We start from the raw sequence: 12886 nt of genomic DNA on the forward strand, positions 1-12886 counted from the left end.
CAAGCATGTATACAAGTTTAATAACTATACTAACTAAGTAACGTACTCAGTTTTAATCAGTAATAATACATTTTTGTGTTATTTCAAATAACTCTAAAATATGGGATTCATATAAGTTTTTTAAGCATAATACAATATTATGGCCATAAATTAGCATGTTTTTGTCATTAATCAAATTTACTATGTTATAACTAAAACTCATTATTTTTGTATAAAAACATATTTTTACTTCAAATAAACTTACTCCGTCAAAAGTATATTTGGGATATACTATTGTAATTTATTTCTTTAAAAAGTATGTTTCATATTACTTACAATTTACCTTTTCGACTGCAAAAGTTACTAATTTATTACGCTAACTTACTATTTTGAATGACAAATTTACTCCCTTATTTTTACCCATAATCCTATTTAAGTGGATAGGTCTAACGGGTAATCAAATGGTAGCTAAAATTTTTAGAACCTATTATATCATATCTAAAACTGTGTTATTTACCGTATCGATAGTTATGGGACCATTTTCCTGGATGCTTAAGCTGAACACTTGGGTACTAAATTTATATATGTATATAAATATAAAGAAGGTTTGAATCCTTTCGTTTACCTCCACTTTTCATTCTTCCAAATTATTATCCCCCACGCGTATGCGATAATCATTTATTATTTCTTAAAATTTCGGTACCTTCTTTACGCACATTTTTTGTCCAAGGCATTTACAACATTTTTCCATTAGTAATGGGTATATTTGCAAATACATAAATGCCTCTAATTTTAACATGCAATAACACTTTCTGGCCCAACTCGTACGGAAGTCAGTGTGCTTTCTAATTGCATCCGCAAGCAATTCTCGTATATTTCCTCTTCACGTGCTGTGCAACAATTTAACGTTTCTGTTTGAACTGTATCTAACGTCAATACGTGTTGCTCTCTGCCAGCCTTCCTACCATACCCTAGAAAGGTACTGTAATTGTAAATCATATCATTAGCTCATCACATACAGTGCTAAGTCTCACGCCATAAACAAAAGAATTGTCAATTATTTGGCACGTTTTATACACTTAACAAAAAATGTGAGCCTGTTTTCATGTTCCATTATTTTTTGGGATAATTTTATAAACCTTTCCTGAGATTTCTGATAATTTCACTGAGCTCCCCCTAAAGTTTGGAAAATTACACATATCTCCCTTGATTTGATAGTTTTAGTAACAAAACCTTAAAATAATATTGATTTGGTCAAATTTTTAAATGAATACCCAAAAATGCCCTTGTGTAATGAATTTTAATTTACTTCCCTATAGAATTATAAGATTGTCTAATGTAGCCCTCAGGGGCTTGGTCTGGTGGTTGAGGTTGCTGAAGATGGAGCCTCAGGTCCCTGGTTCGAACCTTGCTGCCAGCAAGTTGCTGAGGGTGGTGAATAGTCTGCGGGGTCCACTCCCTGCGGGACACACCTAAAAAAAAAAAGATTGTCTAATGTAATTATAAGAAAAAAGTACCGAATTTTTCATGTCGATACATACTATTTGATGAACAATTATAATAATAATTTTATCACTATGATAGGATACTTTTGATGGTATTTTATTATGAATTTAGATTTATAAGATAGAATATAAAATGTTGAAATAATTAATTTAGAGTTTATGAATTTTTTGAGTAGTGAAATTATCATAATTTAATAGTGATTTTGGGCAATTTCTTTTTGATTTATTATTAATTTTAATACCAAAAAAATAGAAAACAAAGATTAGCAAAAAATATTGGATTACGTATATAGTTAATTTATAAAAAAAAAATCATTAATTCTACATTTGGTTACAATAGAAACTTGAGATAATAGTAGTAATTTTACAATTTTATTAGCAAAAAATTAAAATAAAAAGGAATAAAAAGGAAAAAGAATGAAAAAATAAATTTAAAGTCATTCTAAGCATAAGCATACCAAACAAGGGAATTTCATTAAAATATTTAAAGGTAGTATTGTTATTTTAAATGACAAGGGAGGTATGTGTAATTTTTTAAATCTCAGGGGAACTCAATAAAATTGTCAAAAACCTCAGGGGAGGTTTCTGAAATTATCCCTTATTTTTTAAAATAATTTTACTACAACAGTATCATTCCGTTTGTGCTTATACTTTTTGTTCCAAAATCTTTCTTTGTTTTTTTTTTTAAAAAAAAAAGAAGAAGAGTGTACAGGGGCATAGAAAGGAAATGTACAGGGGAATAAGGAAAGGCGGAATAGACGAGTGTCCTGGCACAGCAATTTATAAAAATTTGTTTAGTAAGTCAAAGGTTTTAAATTTCAAAAGGCAGTCACCTAACGAGAAAATAATAATAATAATAATAATAATAATAATAAGCAAAACAAAAGGACGCAACCAAAGTCGTCTTTTAAAATTAATATTCTACCTTGCATGCTTCTAGTGTAAGCAATAGAGTAAGAGTAGTATATTTTGTATCAACCAACTTTCACTCTCTTCAAAGTTCATTAACTGGACCAGAGATTGATAACATGGCTGAAAAACGAAAACGCGAAGCACCGGCACCGGCACCGGCACCGGCGGTGGGGATCGACCTAGGAACGACGTACTCATGCGTGGGGGTTTGGCAACACGGTCGCGTTGAAATCATAGCGAATGATCAGGGCAACAGGACGACGCCGTCCTTTGTTGCTTTCACCAATACCGGCCGTTTTATAGGGGATGCCGCTAAGAATCAGGTTGACATGAACCCCACCAATACCGTTTTCGGTACGGTTTTATCAACGAAGCTAAATTTATCTGATGGTTTCTTTAGTGCTCACTCTGTACCATTATATTGTGTTACTAGTTAATTACAGTAATATGTGAGTGATTTTCTAATTGCTCTTTCTTTGATCACTTCTTTAGTTGACCCTTTCGCTATTAGAACATATGGCAATTCTCTAATGCCCAAAACAAAAGAAAAAGCTAACCTTTTTCTCCTTATATTGTTGGAATTTCGATGGGTGTTTATAATAAGCTGAAGTTTTCAACTTGATTAATGTGGTTGTCAGTTTGGAATATTTGGTTCAATTTGTCGACTTCTCAAAGTTGTTCGTATGGATAAATAAAGATGTTTGCTTGAGCTTCTCCAGCAAGATTTGTGAATTAAATTTAGATTATTCCAGTTAAGCCAAAGGTTTTTGGACATTACTCTTGTAGTACCGGAAATGGTGCCCTATCCATACGGGTCTCTCTATCTCTCTCTCTTTTGGGTCGGTGCATCCTCCAATCCAACCTGCTTTGCTTGGCCCAAATTCTGCATCCTTTGAGGCTTTGATGTGTCACTTAAGATAATTGATCGAATATTCGATACTATTCTCTTGTGACTAATTGCAGGTGCTAAGAGGTTAATTGGCAGGAAATACATTGATCCATCAGTGCAAAGTGATATCAAGCATTGGCCTTTTAAAGTCATTCCAGGTCTTGGAAACAAACCTATGATCGTAGTGACCTACAAGGGTGAGGAAAAGCTATTCGCAACCGAGGAGATTTCTGCTATGGTCCTTGCGAAGATGAAAGAGACTGCTGAGGCCTACCTCGGGTCAACCGTCAAGGATGCTGTTGTCACGGTCCCTGCCTATTTTAATGATTCGCAGCGTCAGGCAACCAAGGATGCTGGAGTCATTGCTGGCCTCAATGTGTTGCGTATCATTAATGAACCAACAGCTGCTTCCATTGCTTATGGTCTTGATACCAAGTCTGAAAGCACCGGCGAAAAGAACGTCTTTATTTTTGATCTCGGAGGTGGCACTTTTGATGTCTCTATTCTCACCATTGAAGAGGGCATTTTTGAAGTGAAAGCTACTGCTGGAGATACTCATCTTGGAGGAGAGGACTTCGATAATACAATGGTGAACCACTTCGTCCAAGAGTTTAGGAGAAAGAATAATATGGATATTAGTGGAAATCCTAGAGCTCTCTGGAGGTTAAAGACAGCTTGTGAGAGGGCAAAGAGGATCCTTTCTTTCAGTACTAAGACAGAAATCGAGATTGATTCCTTGTTTCAAGGTATCGACTTTTACTCGACTATTAGTCGGGCCAAATTTGAGGAGCTGAACAAGGATTTCTTTACAAAATGCATGGAGCTAGTTCAAAAGTGTTTGAATGATGCCAAGATGGATAAGAGCAGCATCAATGATGTTGTCCTTGTGGGTGGTTCAACCAGGATTCCCAAGGTTCAGCAATTGTTACAAGATTTCTTCCCTGGAAAAGATCTCTGCAAAAGCATTAACCCAGATGAAGCCGTTGCCTATGGTGCTGCTGTCCAAGCAGCAGTCTTGTCTGGCGGGGGACAGGAGAAGTTTCAGGACTTTGTACTGGTGGACATTACCCCGTTATCCCTGAGTATAGAACTTGTTGGAGAAGTTGCGAGTGTTGTTGTCCCTAAGAACACCTCCATTCCTACCAAACTGGGGAAAGTATTCGTAACATCAAAGGACAACCAAACTGTTGTTCGTTTTACAGTTTTCGAGGGTGAGAGTGCAAGTACAAAGGACAACAACTTGCTGGGCTCATTTAATCTCTCAGGAATTCCTCCGGCCCCTAAGGGAGTTGAAATGTTCGACGTTTACTTTGACATTGATGCCAATGGCATATTAAATGTCTCTGCTGTGCATAAAACTACCGGCCAGAAGAATCATATTATTATCACCAATGACAGGGGAAGATTGTCAAAAGAAGAAATTGAGAAAATGGTCCTGGCAGCTGAGAAGTACAAGTTTGAGGAGGAGATGTACAAAAAGAAGGTCGAGGCAAAGAATGCCTTGGAGATCTTTGCATACAGAATGAAAATAACAATCATGAATGAAAAGATAACTGCTAAGCTGCCTCCAGCTGACAAAAAGAAGATTGAGAATGCAATTGAGCTGGCCATTCAATGGTTAGATGGTCACCAGCTTGTGGAGGTAGATGAATTTGAGGACCAGATGGAAGAGCTCAAGCGCATCTGCAAACCCATTATTCCCAAGAGTTACAAGGGTGCTGGCGTCATAAACGATGATGCTCTTCCTCTAGGCAGATCTAGTTCTAGTCGTGCTGCACCAAAAATTGAGATAGTTGATTGAGCAGAAGCGGCTGAAAGTGAGCAATGGGACTTGGATGCTGCATTTTGACTTTTAAGTAAAGAGAAACCCCTTTGGCTTTTGGCAGATTATGTGATTACTACTTGGGATAAGATTTACATATTATTGGAGAAAATTACTGAATGATATGGTGGAAATGATTCCTCATCCAAACTTCTGCTTTGGTGCCTTCTTTGATTTGACCAATGATAGTGCAAATAACTTATTTCGTACGCGCCTAAGATAGTAAACTTGAATCGTAAATTACTTAGAGATAATTTTGTGAAAAAATACTGTAGCACTTTTTTGATTTGATACATATGAGATAAAAAAATGATTAAAAAATGTGTTGATGATGCAAGCAAGTCAGTATATGTAAATAAGGTGAAAATATTAATGTATAATCCAAACAGGTAACCTTGGCCCTGTTTCCATTTTGTTTTGTTAATATATCTTGTGTTATTGTGAGCTAATTATCATTAAGCTTGAGTGCTACAGTATCAAATTTCAATTCATCTAGATATAAATTGAGTACGGAAATCTGGATTTTTTCTTATTAAATGATTTATTTGAGCTTTACTTTACCACCTGAATCCTGAGGCAATGGACAATACAAATGGAATTAATTAACGTCAAAGAAACAGGGCAACCTAATCCTGGGAATATCACTGGCCTGTTGGAATTTTGAAGAATTACATACGCCTACAGATGCAGCGGAAAACGAGGTAAGCGTTATGGCAATCCGTATGCGAGCAATTGGGGTTCATTATCGTGGATGCCACCGGAGAGGATCAGAGCAGCTCTCCGCCTCTGCCCATGCATTTGTGTTGGAGGCTGGTGACTCGACTCGCCTCCTATAATTTGATCCACGGAGCTCGACCTCCAAGAATACCTAACGAAAGTTACTTACTGCATGTAAAACTAATAGCTAGTTTGGGAGGAAGGAAATGAAAGAAAAGAAGGGTTTTGAAAGGTGAAGAGGTGATTCTGGTCCTGCTGGGGTGAACCTTCGGGTCCGGAGAAGAATCTTACTCTGGGCAGTTCACTGGGATGAGGTCACCTGCTCAAATTACAGGGGGGGCTGAATCCCCCGGTATAACTCCGAAACTTAAGTTAGTTGGGTTATGAAGAGGTAGTAGAAAAGAGTAGTGTGTTTTACCAGAGAATTGGTCATCCCCTATCTTTGTAGATACGTTGGGTATTTATAGGGGATTTGTTGGAAAGAGGGACTGGCCGCACAGGTTCCTAGAGATCGGAGATGGTCAGTGCATCTGGTGGATTTGACTGGTCTTTATGAAAAGATTTGATTGGACACTCGCCAGGTTCAGGCGGCGTGTGTCAGAGCAGCTGTCCATCGGACGTCAGACATGTCAGGTGTCATTTCCTATCTTTTGTAGGTATCCATCAGTCAGCTGTCACCCCGGCTAACGACCTGAAGATTATAGCCGAGGTGGCACATAGGTTACGATCACCTCGATAAGTAACGCGCCGAGGTGGCGCCTCCAGGAGGTACCAGAATATGAGGCCTCGGATTATCTGGGCCAAAATGATCATCCTCAAAAGGATGATAAAGTTTTTTCATTGTTTGGAAGCAAAAATGTGAAGGAAAAGAAAAGACTTTGAAAGATTTCATCTCACTCCATGTAAAGGAAAACTTTCCGCACAAAATTAGTCAAAAAGGGAAGGAAAGTGTGGGAGTCTTAAGTAAATTTTTAAATATGACAAAACTATCCTTAAAAATACGAAAAATTTTAATCCCTAATGAGTCTCTCCACTATAAAACCCTCACCAAAACACCTTTTTTTACTTTATAGAAAGGGCATATTTGTAAAGTAATTTGTTTAAATATCTTGTTTTTTCATTTGTAACCAACTCCCAAACCAAAAAAAAAAACTACTTACTTTCTTTTCTTTTTTAAAACTTTCCGCCCATAATTTAAAATTTTATTGAAGTTTTTGCAAGTTACAAAGGTAATATTTTTCTTTATTGTAAAGTGTTTTGAGTTAATTAATAAATCATTTACATATTTTTAATTTTTTGTCTAAATCGATGGCTTGACAACTAAAAAGATACAACATGTTAAAATTTATATATATACTTGTTTTTATTTTTTTAAAGTTAGTCAAAAAGAGTATTTTTATGGTTATAAATTATTGCAAGTTATTTTTAAGAGTACTGTAAATCATTCATAATTTTAACTAAACCTTTTTGTCAAAACCAATGACACAAAAATTGTTAAAGATTTTTTTTATCCTATTGTCAAATGTTAAATTTCCATTAAAGAGCTATATCGATCAATTTATAATTAAGCAATAAATTTGGTATATTATGATAATTAAGAAATCACAAAAGAAGGGCAAATTTGAAATGAAATTGTATTCTCTCTTTCAAATTGAGATTTTAATATTATATTTTGAAATGAATTTTAAATGTTACAAGAAGTGTAAAGCATGGGAATCAAGTGAGATTTTTTAAAGTTTGAAAATGCTAAGTGAAACAATCAGTAACCTCAAAAGAGGTTTTTGAAATTATCCCATAAAAATTTGTAGCTTTGACCATTTGACTTGTAATTCGAAATTTGGAAGCCAAGGGGTTCTAATTGGTTGTCTGGCACACTCAGCCGGGCAGCCAACAATTAGGAAAAAAAAAATTTTTCAAGCGGCTGAAATGCAACAGCTTTTTAGGAGAATTCCCAGCTGACGGTTAGGCCTAGTCAGCCCGGCAACCCAACGATTTTTCTTTAAAAAAATATTTTTTTGCCTTGCTTGCCGGGCTGATTCAACCTAGAAGGTATAGTTCTATACCACTTTTCATTTTTTGCGATTTTTTTATTTTTCAGCAATAAACAAAGGAGTTAGTGAGTTACCCCATTATTTGGAACTTTTTTTTTTGGCTTGCAGCATAAAAACATAATGGGTGCATTTGGATACCAAGTTTTTTTTGTCATATATTAGTTTACTTACACAATAAATACGTTTTCCAACTTTTTTAAAAATTTCTAACTATCTTTTTATCTAATATATATATACATTGTTATAAAAAATGTTATAATAATTATTTCAGATAATACTACTTTATTCAAACACACTCATATTTTTTCAATCACCTTTTTTTCTTCTTAATTGCATTTTTATCTCACATATATCATATTACAAAAAACATTATAGGATTATCCTAAAAAAAATTTATAAATAATCCTCTATCCTATACGTTAGTTCTTAATTCTCTTGGACTAAGCTTTCTTTCATATCTACCTTTACATATATACATCCAATAATATGCTGTTTTGTCGGTTTAATAAAAACTAAAAATGTCAATCCAATACAAGAAAAAGTGCTTACGATTCTGTGCAATGTATAAACAGGACCATATAGCACTTCGATCACATTTATTATCCTCTATAAAATTAAAAGAAATTGTGAAATATACTATATGATTATGAAATAATTATAAGATATGGATGTCCGTTTATATTCTCAATAAGGAAGATACATGTATTCTCCCTAAGTTCATTGGTACATTGGATGAACCCATTTATGGGTGTACTTGAGGTACTAAATTCATGTATTAGTGTTTAATCGGGTTCATGTACCTTTGATCTTGGATTAACTATAAATAGGGTGAAGAACCTTGATCAGTGAATATAATAATACCATAGTTCTTTATTCTCTCGGTCCGATTTTCACTCTACTATTCCAATCCCTACGTTAGTAATCTAATATTATTAGTTTTACAATATCACGTTTGGATTTATTATGTACACTTATTCTTTCCAAGTTGAAAAGAAAGGAAATGTATAGGGGAATAAGGTAAGGCATAAGAGACCATTGTCCTGGTAGAGCAATTTATGAAAACAAGTATATATTAAGTCAACGGTTTCAAATTTGAAAGGCAGTCAGTTGAGCTTCCCGCGCCACTTCATAGTTATTTCTCAAGGGAACCATAAACCGGACAGAAAAAGAAAGAAAAACAAAATAAAAAGGCCATCCTTCAAATTTTAAAATTCAACCTTTTTAGTATGCTTCCAGGCTTCTGGTAAAAGTATACATTTCCTCGAGCAACTCTCGCTCTGTCCAAGCAAGGTACTGAATCCTTTTCTTTCTGATCAACTGCTAGAGTTTGATAGTAATATGGCTGAAAAACGAAAACGCGAAGTCCCTCAGCTGGCACCGGCAGTCGGAATCGATTTAGGGACGACGTACTCATGCGTGGGCGTTTGGCAACACGGTCGCGTTGAAATCATAGCGAATGATCAGGGTAACAGGACGACGCCGTCTTATGTTGCTTTCACCAATACCGGGCGTCTCATAGGAGATGCCGCTAAGAACCAGGTTGACACGAACCCCACCAATACCGTTTTCGGTAAGGTTTTATGGAAACCCAACTATTTGATTTATGTTTGATGGTTTCTTTAGTTCTCATCTCACTTTTTTTCCCCCTTTTTGGGTGCATTATGTTGTGTGACTAAGTAGTATGATAGGTGGGTAATTTTCTATTTGCTGTCTTTCTTTGATCACTTTTTAGTTGACCATTTTGGTATTAGTACACGTGATAATATTCCAATGCCCAAAATAGGAGAAAAAGCTAACCTTTTATAGTGGTCATTTATGATGCCAGTTTCTTTTACATATTATTCGATTTTGGACGCGCTTTTACCTGAGCTGAAGTTTAATACCATATCAACTTAATTAATTTGGTTGTCTGTTTGGAATACCTGGTTCAATTTGTTCAATTTCGAAGTTCTTTGTGTGAATAAATAATGATGCTTGCTTGACTGTCTTGACTAAGATTTGTGAATTAAATTTAGATTATTCCAGTAGCAGTCGCAGAGAGTGAAGTTACTCCCAAGGTTTTCGGTCGTTCTAGAGTTGTATTGCATTATAGGAAAGGAAAAGGTGATCTCTATGCAATGTGCAAACAACTCTTTTTTTTTTCTCCCTTTTTTTAATGGGGTCAGTGCATGCACCAGTCCAGACTCTAACCTGCGTTAATTGTTCTAAATTTTGTATCCTCTGAGGCTTGTCATTTTTTATAATTGATCGAATATTTGATACTAATCTCTTGTTGTGATTGCAGGTGCGAAGAGGTTAATTGGCAGGAAGTACATTGATCCATCTGTACAGAGTGACATGAAGCACTGGCCTTTCAAGGTCATTCCTGGTTCTGGCAACAAACCTATAATTGTAGTGACCTACAAGGGTGAGGAAAAGCAATTCGCAACTGAGGAGATTTCTGCTATGGTCCTCGCTAAGATGAAAGAGACTGCGGAGGCCTACCTCGGGTCAACTGTCAAGGATGCTGTTGTCACGGTCCCTGCCTATTTTAATGATTCACAGCGTCAGGCAACCAAGGATGCTGGAGTCATTGCTGGCCTCAATGTGTTGCGTATCATTAATGAACCAACAGCTGCTTCCATTGCTTATGGTCTTGATACCAAGTCTGAAAGCACTGGCGAAAAGAATGTCTTTATTTTTGATCTTGGAGGTGGTACTTTTGATGTCTCTCTTCTCACCATTGAAGGAGGTATTTTTGAAGTGAAAGCTACTGCTGGGGATACTCATCTTGGAGGAGAGGACTTTGATAATACAATGGTGAACCACTTCGTCCAGGAGTTTAAGAGAAAGAATAATATGGATATTAGTGGAAATCCTAGAGCTCTCTGGAGATTGAAGACAGCTTGTGAGAGGGCCAAGAGGATCCTTTCTTTCAGTCTTAAGACAGAAATCGAGATTGATTCCTTGTTTCAGGGTATTGACTTTTACTCGACTTTGAGTCGGGCCAAATTTGAGGAGCTGAACAAGGATTTCTTTACAAAATGCATGGAGCTAGTTCAAAAGTGTTTGAACGATGCCAAGATGGATAAGAGCAGCATCAATGATGTTGTCCTTGTGGGTGGGTCAACCAGGATTCCCAAGGTTCAGCAATTGTTACAAGATTTATTCCCTGGAAAAGATCTCTGCAAAAGCATTAACCCAGATGAAGCCGTTGCCTATGGTGCAGCTGTCCAAGCAGCAGTCCTGGCTGGCGGGGGGCAGGAGAAGGTTCAGGACTTTGTTCTGGTGGACATCACCCCGTTATCCCTGAGTATAGAAGTTGTTGGAGAAATTGTGGCGGTTGTTGTCCCTAGGAACACCACTATTCCTACCAAATTGGAGAAAGTATTTGAAACATCAAAAGACAATCAAACTGTTGTTCGTTTTGCAGTTTTCGAGGGTGAGAGTGCAAGTTCAAAGGACAACAACTTGCTGGGCTCATTTAATCTCTCGGGAATTCCTCCAGCCCCTAAGGGAGCTGAAAAGTTCGATGTTTGCTTTGACATTGATGCCAATGGCATATTAAATGTCTCTGCTGTGCATAAAACTACCGGCCAGAAGAATCATATTATTATCGCCAATGACAGGGGAAGATTGTCAAAAGAAGAAATTGAGAAAATGGTCCTGGAAGCCGAGAAGTTCAAGTTTGAGGATGAGGAGCACAAAAAGAAGGTTAAGGCAAGGAATGCCCTGGAGATCTTTGCCTACAGAATGAGAAAAACTATCAAGCTTGAGAAGATAACCGCTAAGCTGCCTGTGTCTTACAGAAAGAAGGTTGAGAATGCAATTGACCAGGCCATTCAATGGTTGGATAGTCAGCCGCACGCTGAGGCGGTTGAATTTGAGGAGAAGATGAAGGAGCTTGAGCGTATCTGCAAACCTATTAACAAGATGTACAAGGGTGCTGGTAGACCTGACATGGCTTGCGCTATGGACAATAACACTCCTTCAGCTAGGTCTGGTTCTGGTCGTGCTCCTCCAAAAATTGAGACAATTGATTGAGCAAAACCGGCTGCAGTGACTAATGGTACTCTGATTTAGCATTTTGATTTTGTCAAAGAGAAAATCTCTTTCAGCTTTTGGTAGATTATGTGATTACTGATCTAGATAGCAATCTACATATTATGAATGGTGCAAAGAACTGAATGATATAACGGAAGCGACTCATATCTAACTTTGCTTTTTGCCTTTTATGATACACCCATGGTGATGCAATCATGCGGTTTTGCTTGCTTGTTATAACATGAGGGTATCCTGCTGTCTAGCGCCTGCAAAATCATTTCGACCTCTACATCAGCAGGTTTTTAAAGATTACAGAACCCTGTTCAGATCGGTAAAACAAGGTACATATGCCCCTAAAACAAACGAGTAAAAGAGAGGAAATTTTGCTCAAGTCGCAGCAATTAGTCGTTTTCTGTCCTTTAAAGTTTGACCCTCTAATGGGAGCATGTCCTCACTAATATTTTCTGCGTGCATGAGATTCTAAAATTGGAAAAAACCTTGGCCCTTTTCCGCATTTTGTTACGATAACTTACCTATAGTATTATCTAATATCTATAGCATTTCATTTTGAGCCGACAATTGCCATATAACTGATTTGGTAGTCATCTAGCTTCTTGTGCGAGAATAATAGCCAAGGAGTGGAATGCGTGTACTGGACAGCGGGAACAGAGAAGGTTAAGGAATTAGACATGCATGAATCCCGTAACATAATCCTTGGGATTTGATTTAGTCATCAACACAATCAAATTTCGACCGGGAAATGCTGAGGATAACTGCGTTAAGTTCTTCCACATTATTTTCACCTCAATTTCAATGATAACGACGGCAGTTTTTAGATCAGATGGCTGGCATTTAACGTTCGACCAAAAACAAATTTCAAGAAACCAATGGGAAAGAAAATTAATGGCAAAGTATCTCATTTCTCGTTCTTCGACCTGAATTGGAGCATGCTGTAGTTTACCGTGTGAGCGCATGTGATGGAAAACAG

At 36.8% G+C, this 12886-nt stretch overlaps 2 protein-coding genes across 2 annotated transcripts; both read left to right on the forward strand.

The window, feature by feature from the left end:
- Positions 1-2454: 2454 nt before the first annotated feature.
- Positions 2455-5316, forward strand: LOC113725482 (heat shock cognate 70 kDa protein-like). The gene is made up of 2 exons (XM_027248664.2): positions 2455-2750; positions 3360-5316. Exons 1-2 carry the CDS (start codon positions 2513-2515, stop codon positions 5084-5086), a joined length of 1965 nt encoding a protein of 654 aa, XP_027104465.1. The 5' UTR covers positions 2455-2512; the 3' UTR covers positions 5087-5316.
- Positions 5317-9137: 3821 nt separating this feature from the next.
- Positions 9138-12070, forward strand: LOC113725481 (heat shock 70 kDa protein 4-like). Its single transcript, XM_027248662.2, has 2 exons — positions 9138-9445; positions 10160-12070. The coding sequence occupies exons 1-2, from the start codon at positions 9214-9216 to the stop codon at positions 11896-11898; spliced, it is 1971 nt and encodes a 656-aa protein (XP_027104463.1). The 5' UTR covers positions 9138-9213; the 3' UTR covers positions 11899-12070.
- Positions 12071-12886: the final 816 nt, after the last annotated feature.

The sequence above is a fragment of the Coffea arabica genome, chromosome 2c (genome assembly GCF_036785885.1).
Source record: "Coffea arabica cultivar ET-39 chromosome 2c, Coffea Arabica ET-39 HiFi, whole genome shotgun sequence".
NCBI classification, from domain to species: Eukaryota; Viridiplantae; Streptophyta; class Magnoliopsida; order Gentianales; family Rubiaceae; genus Coffea; species Coffea arabica.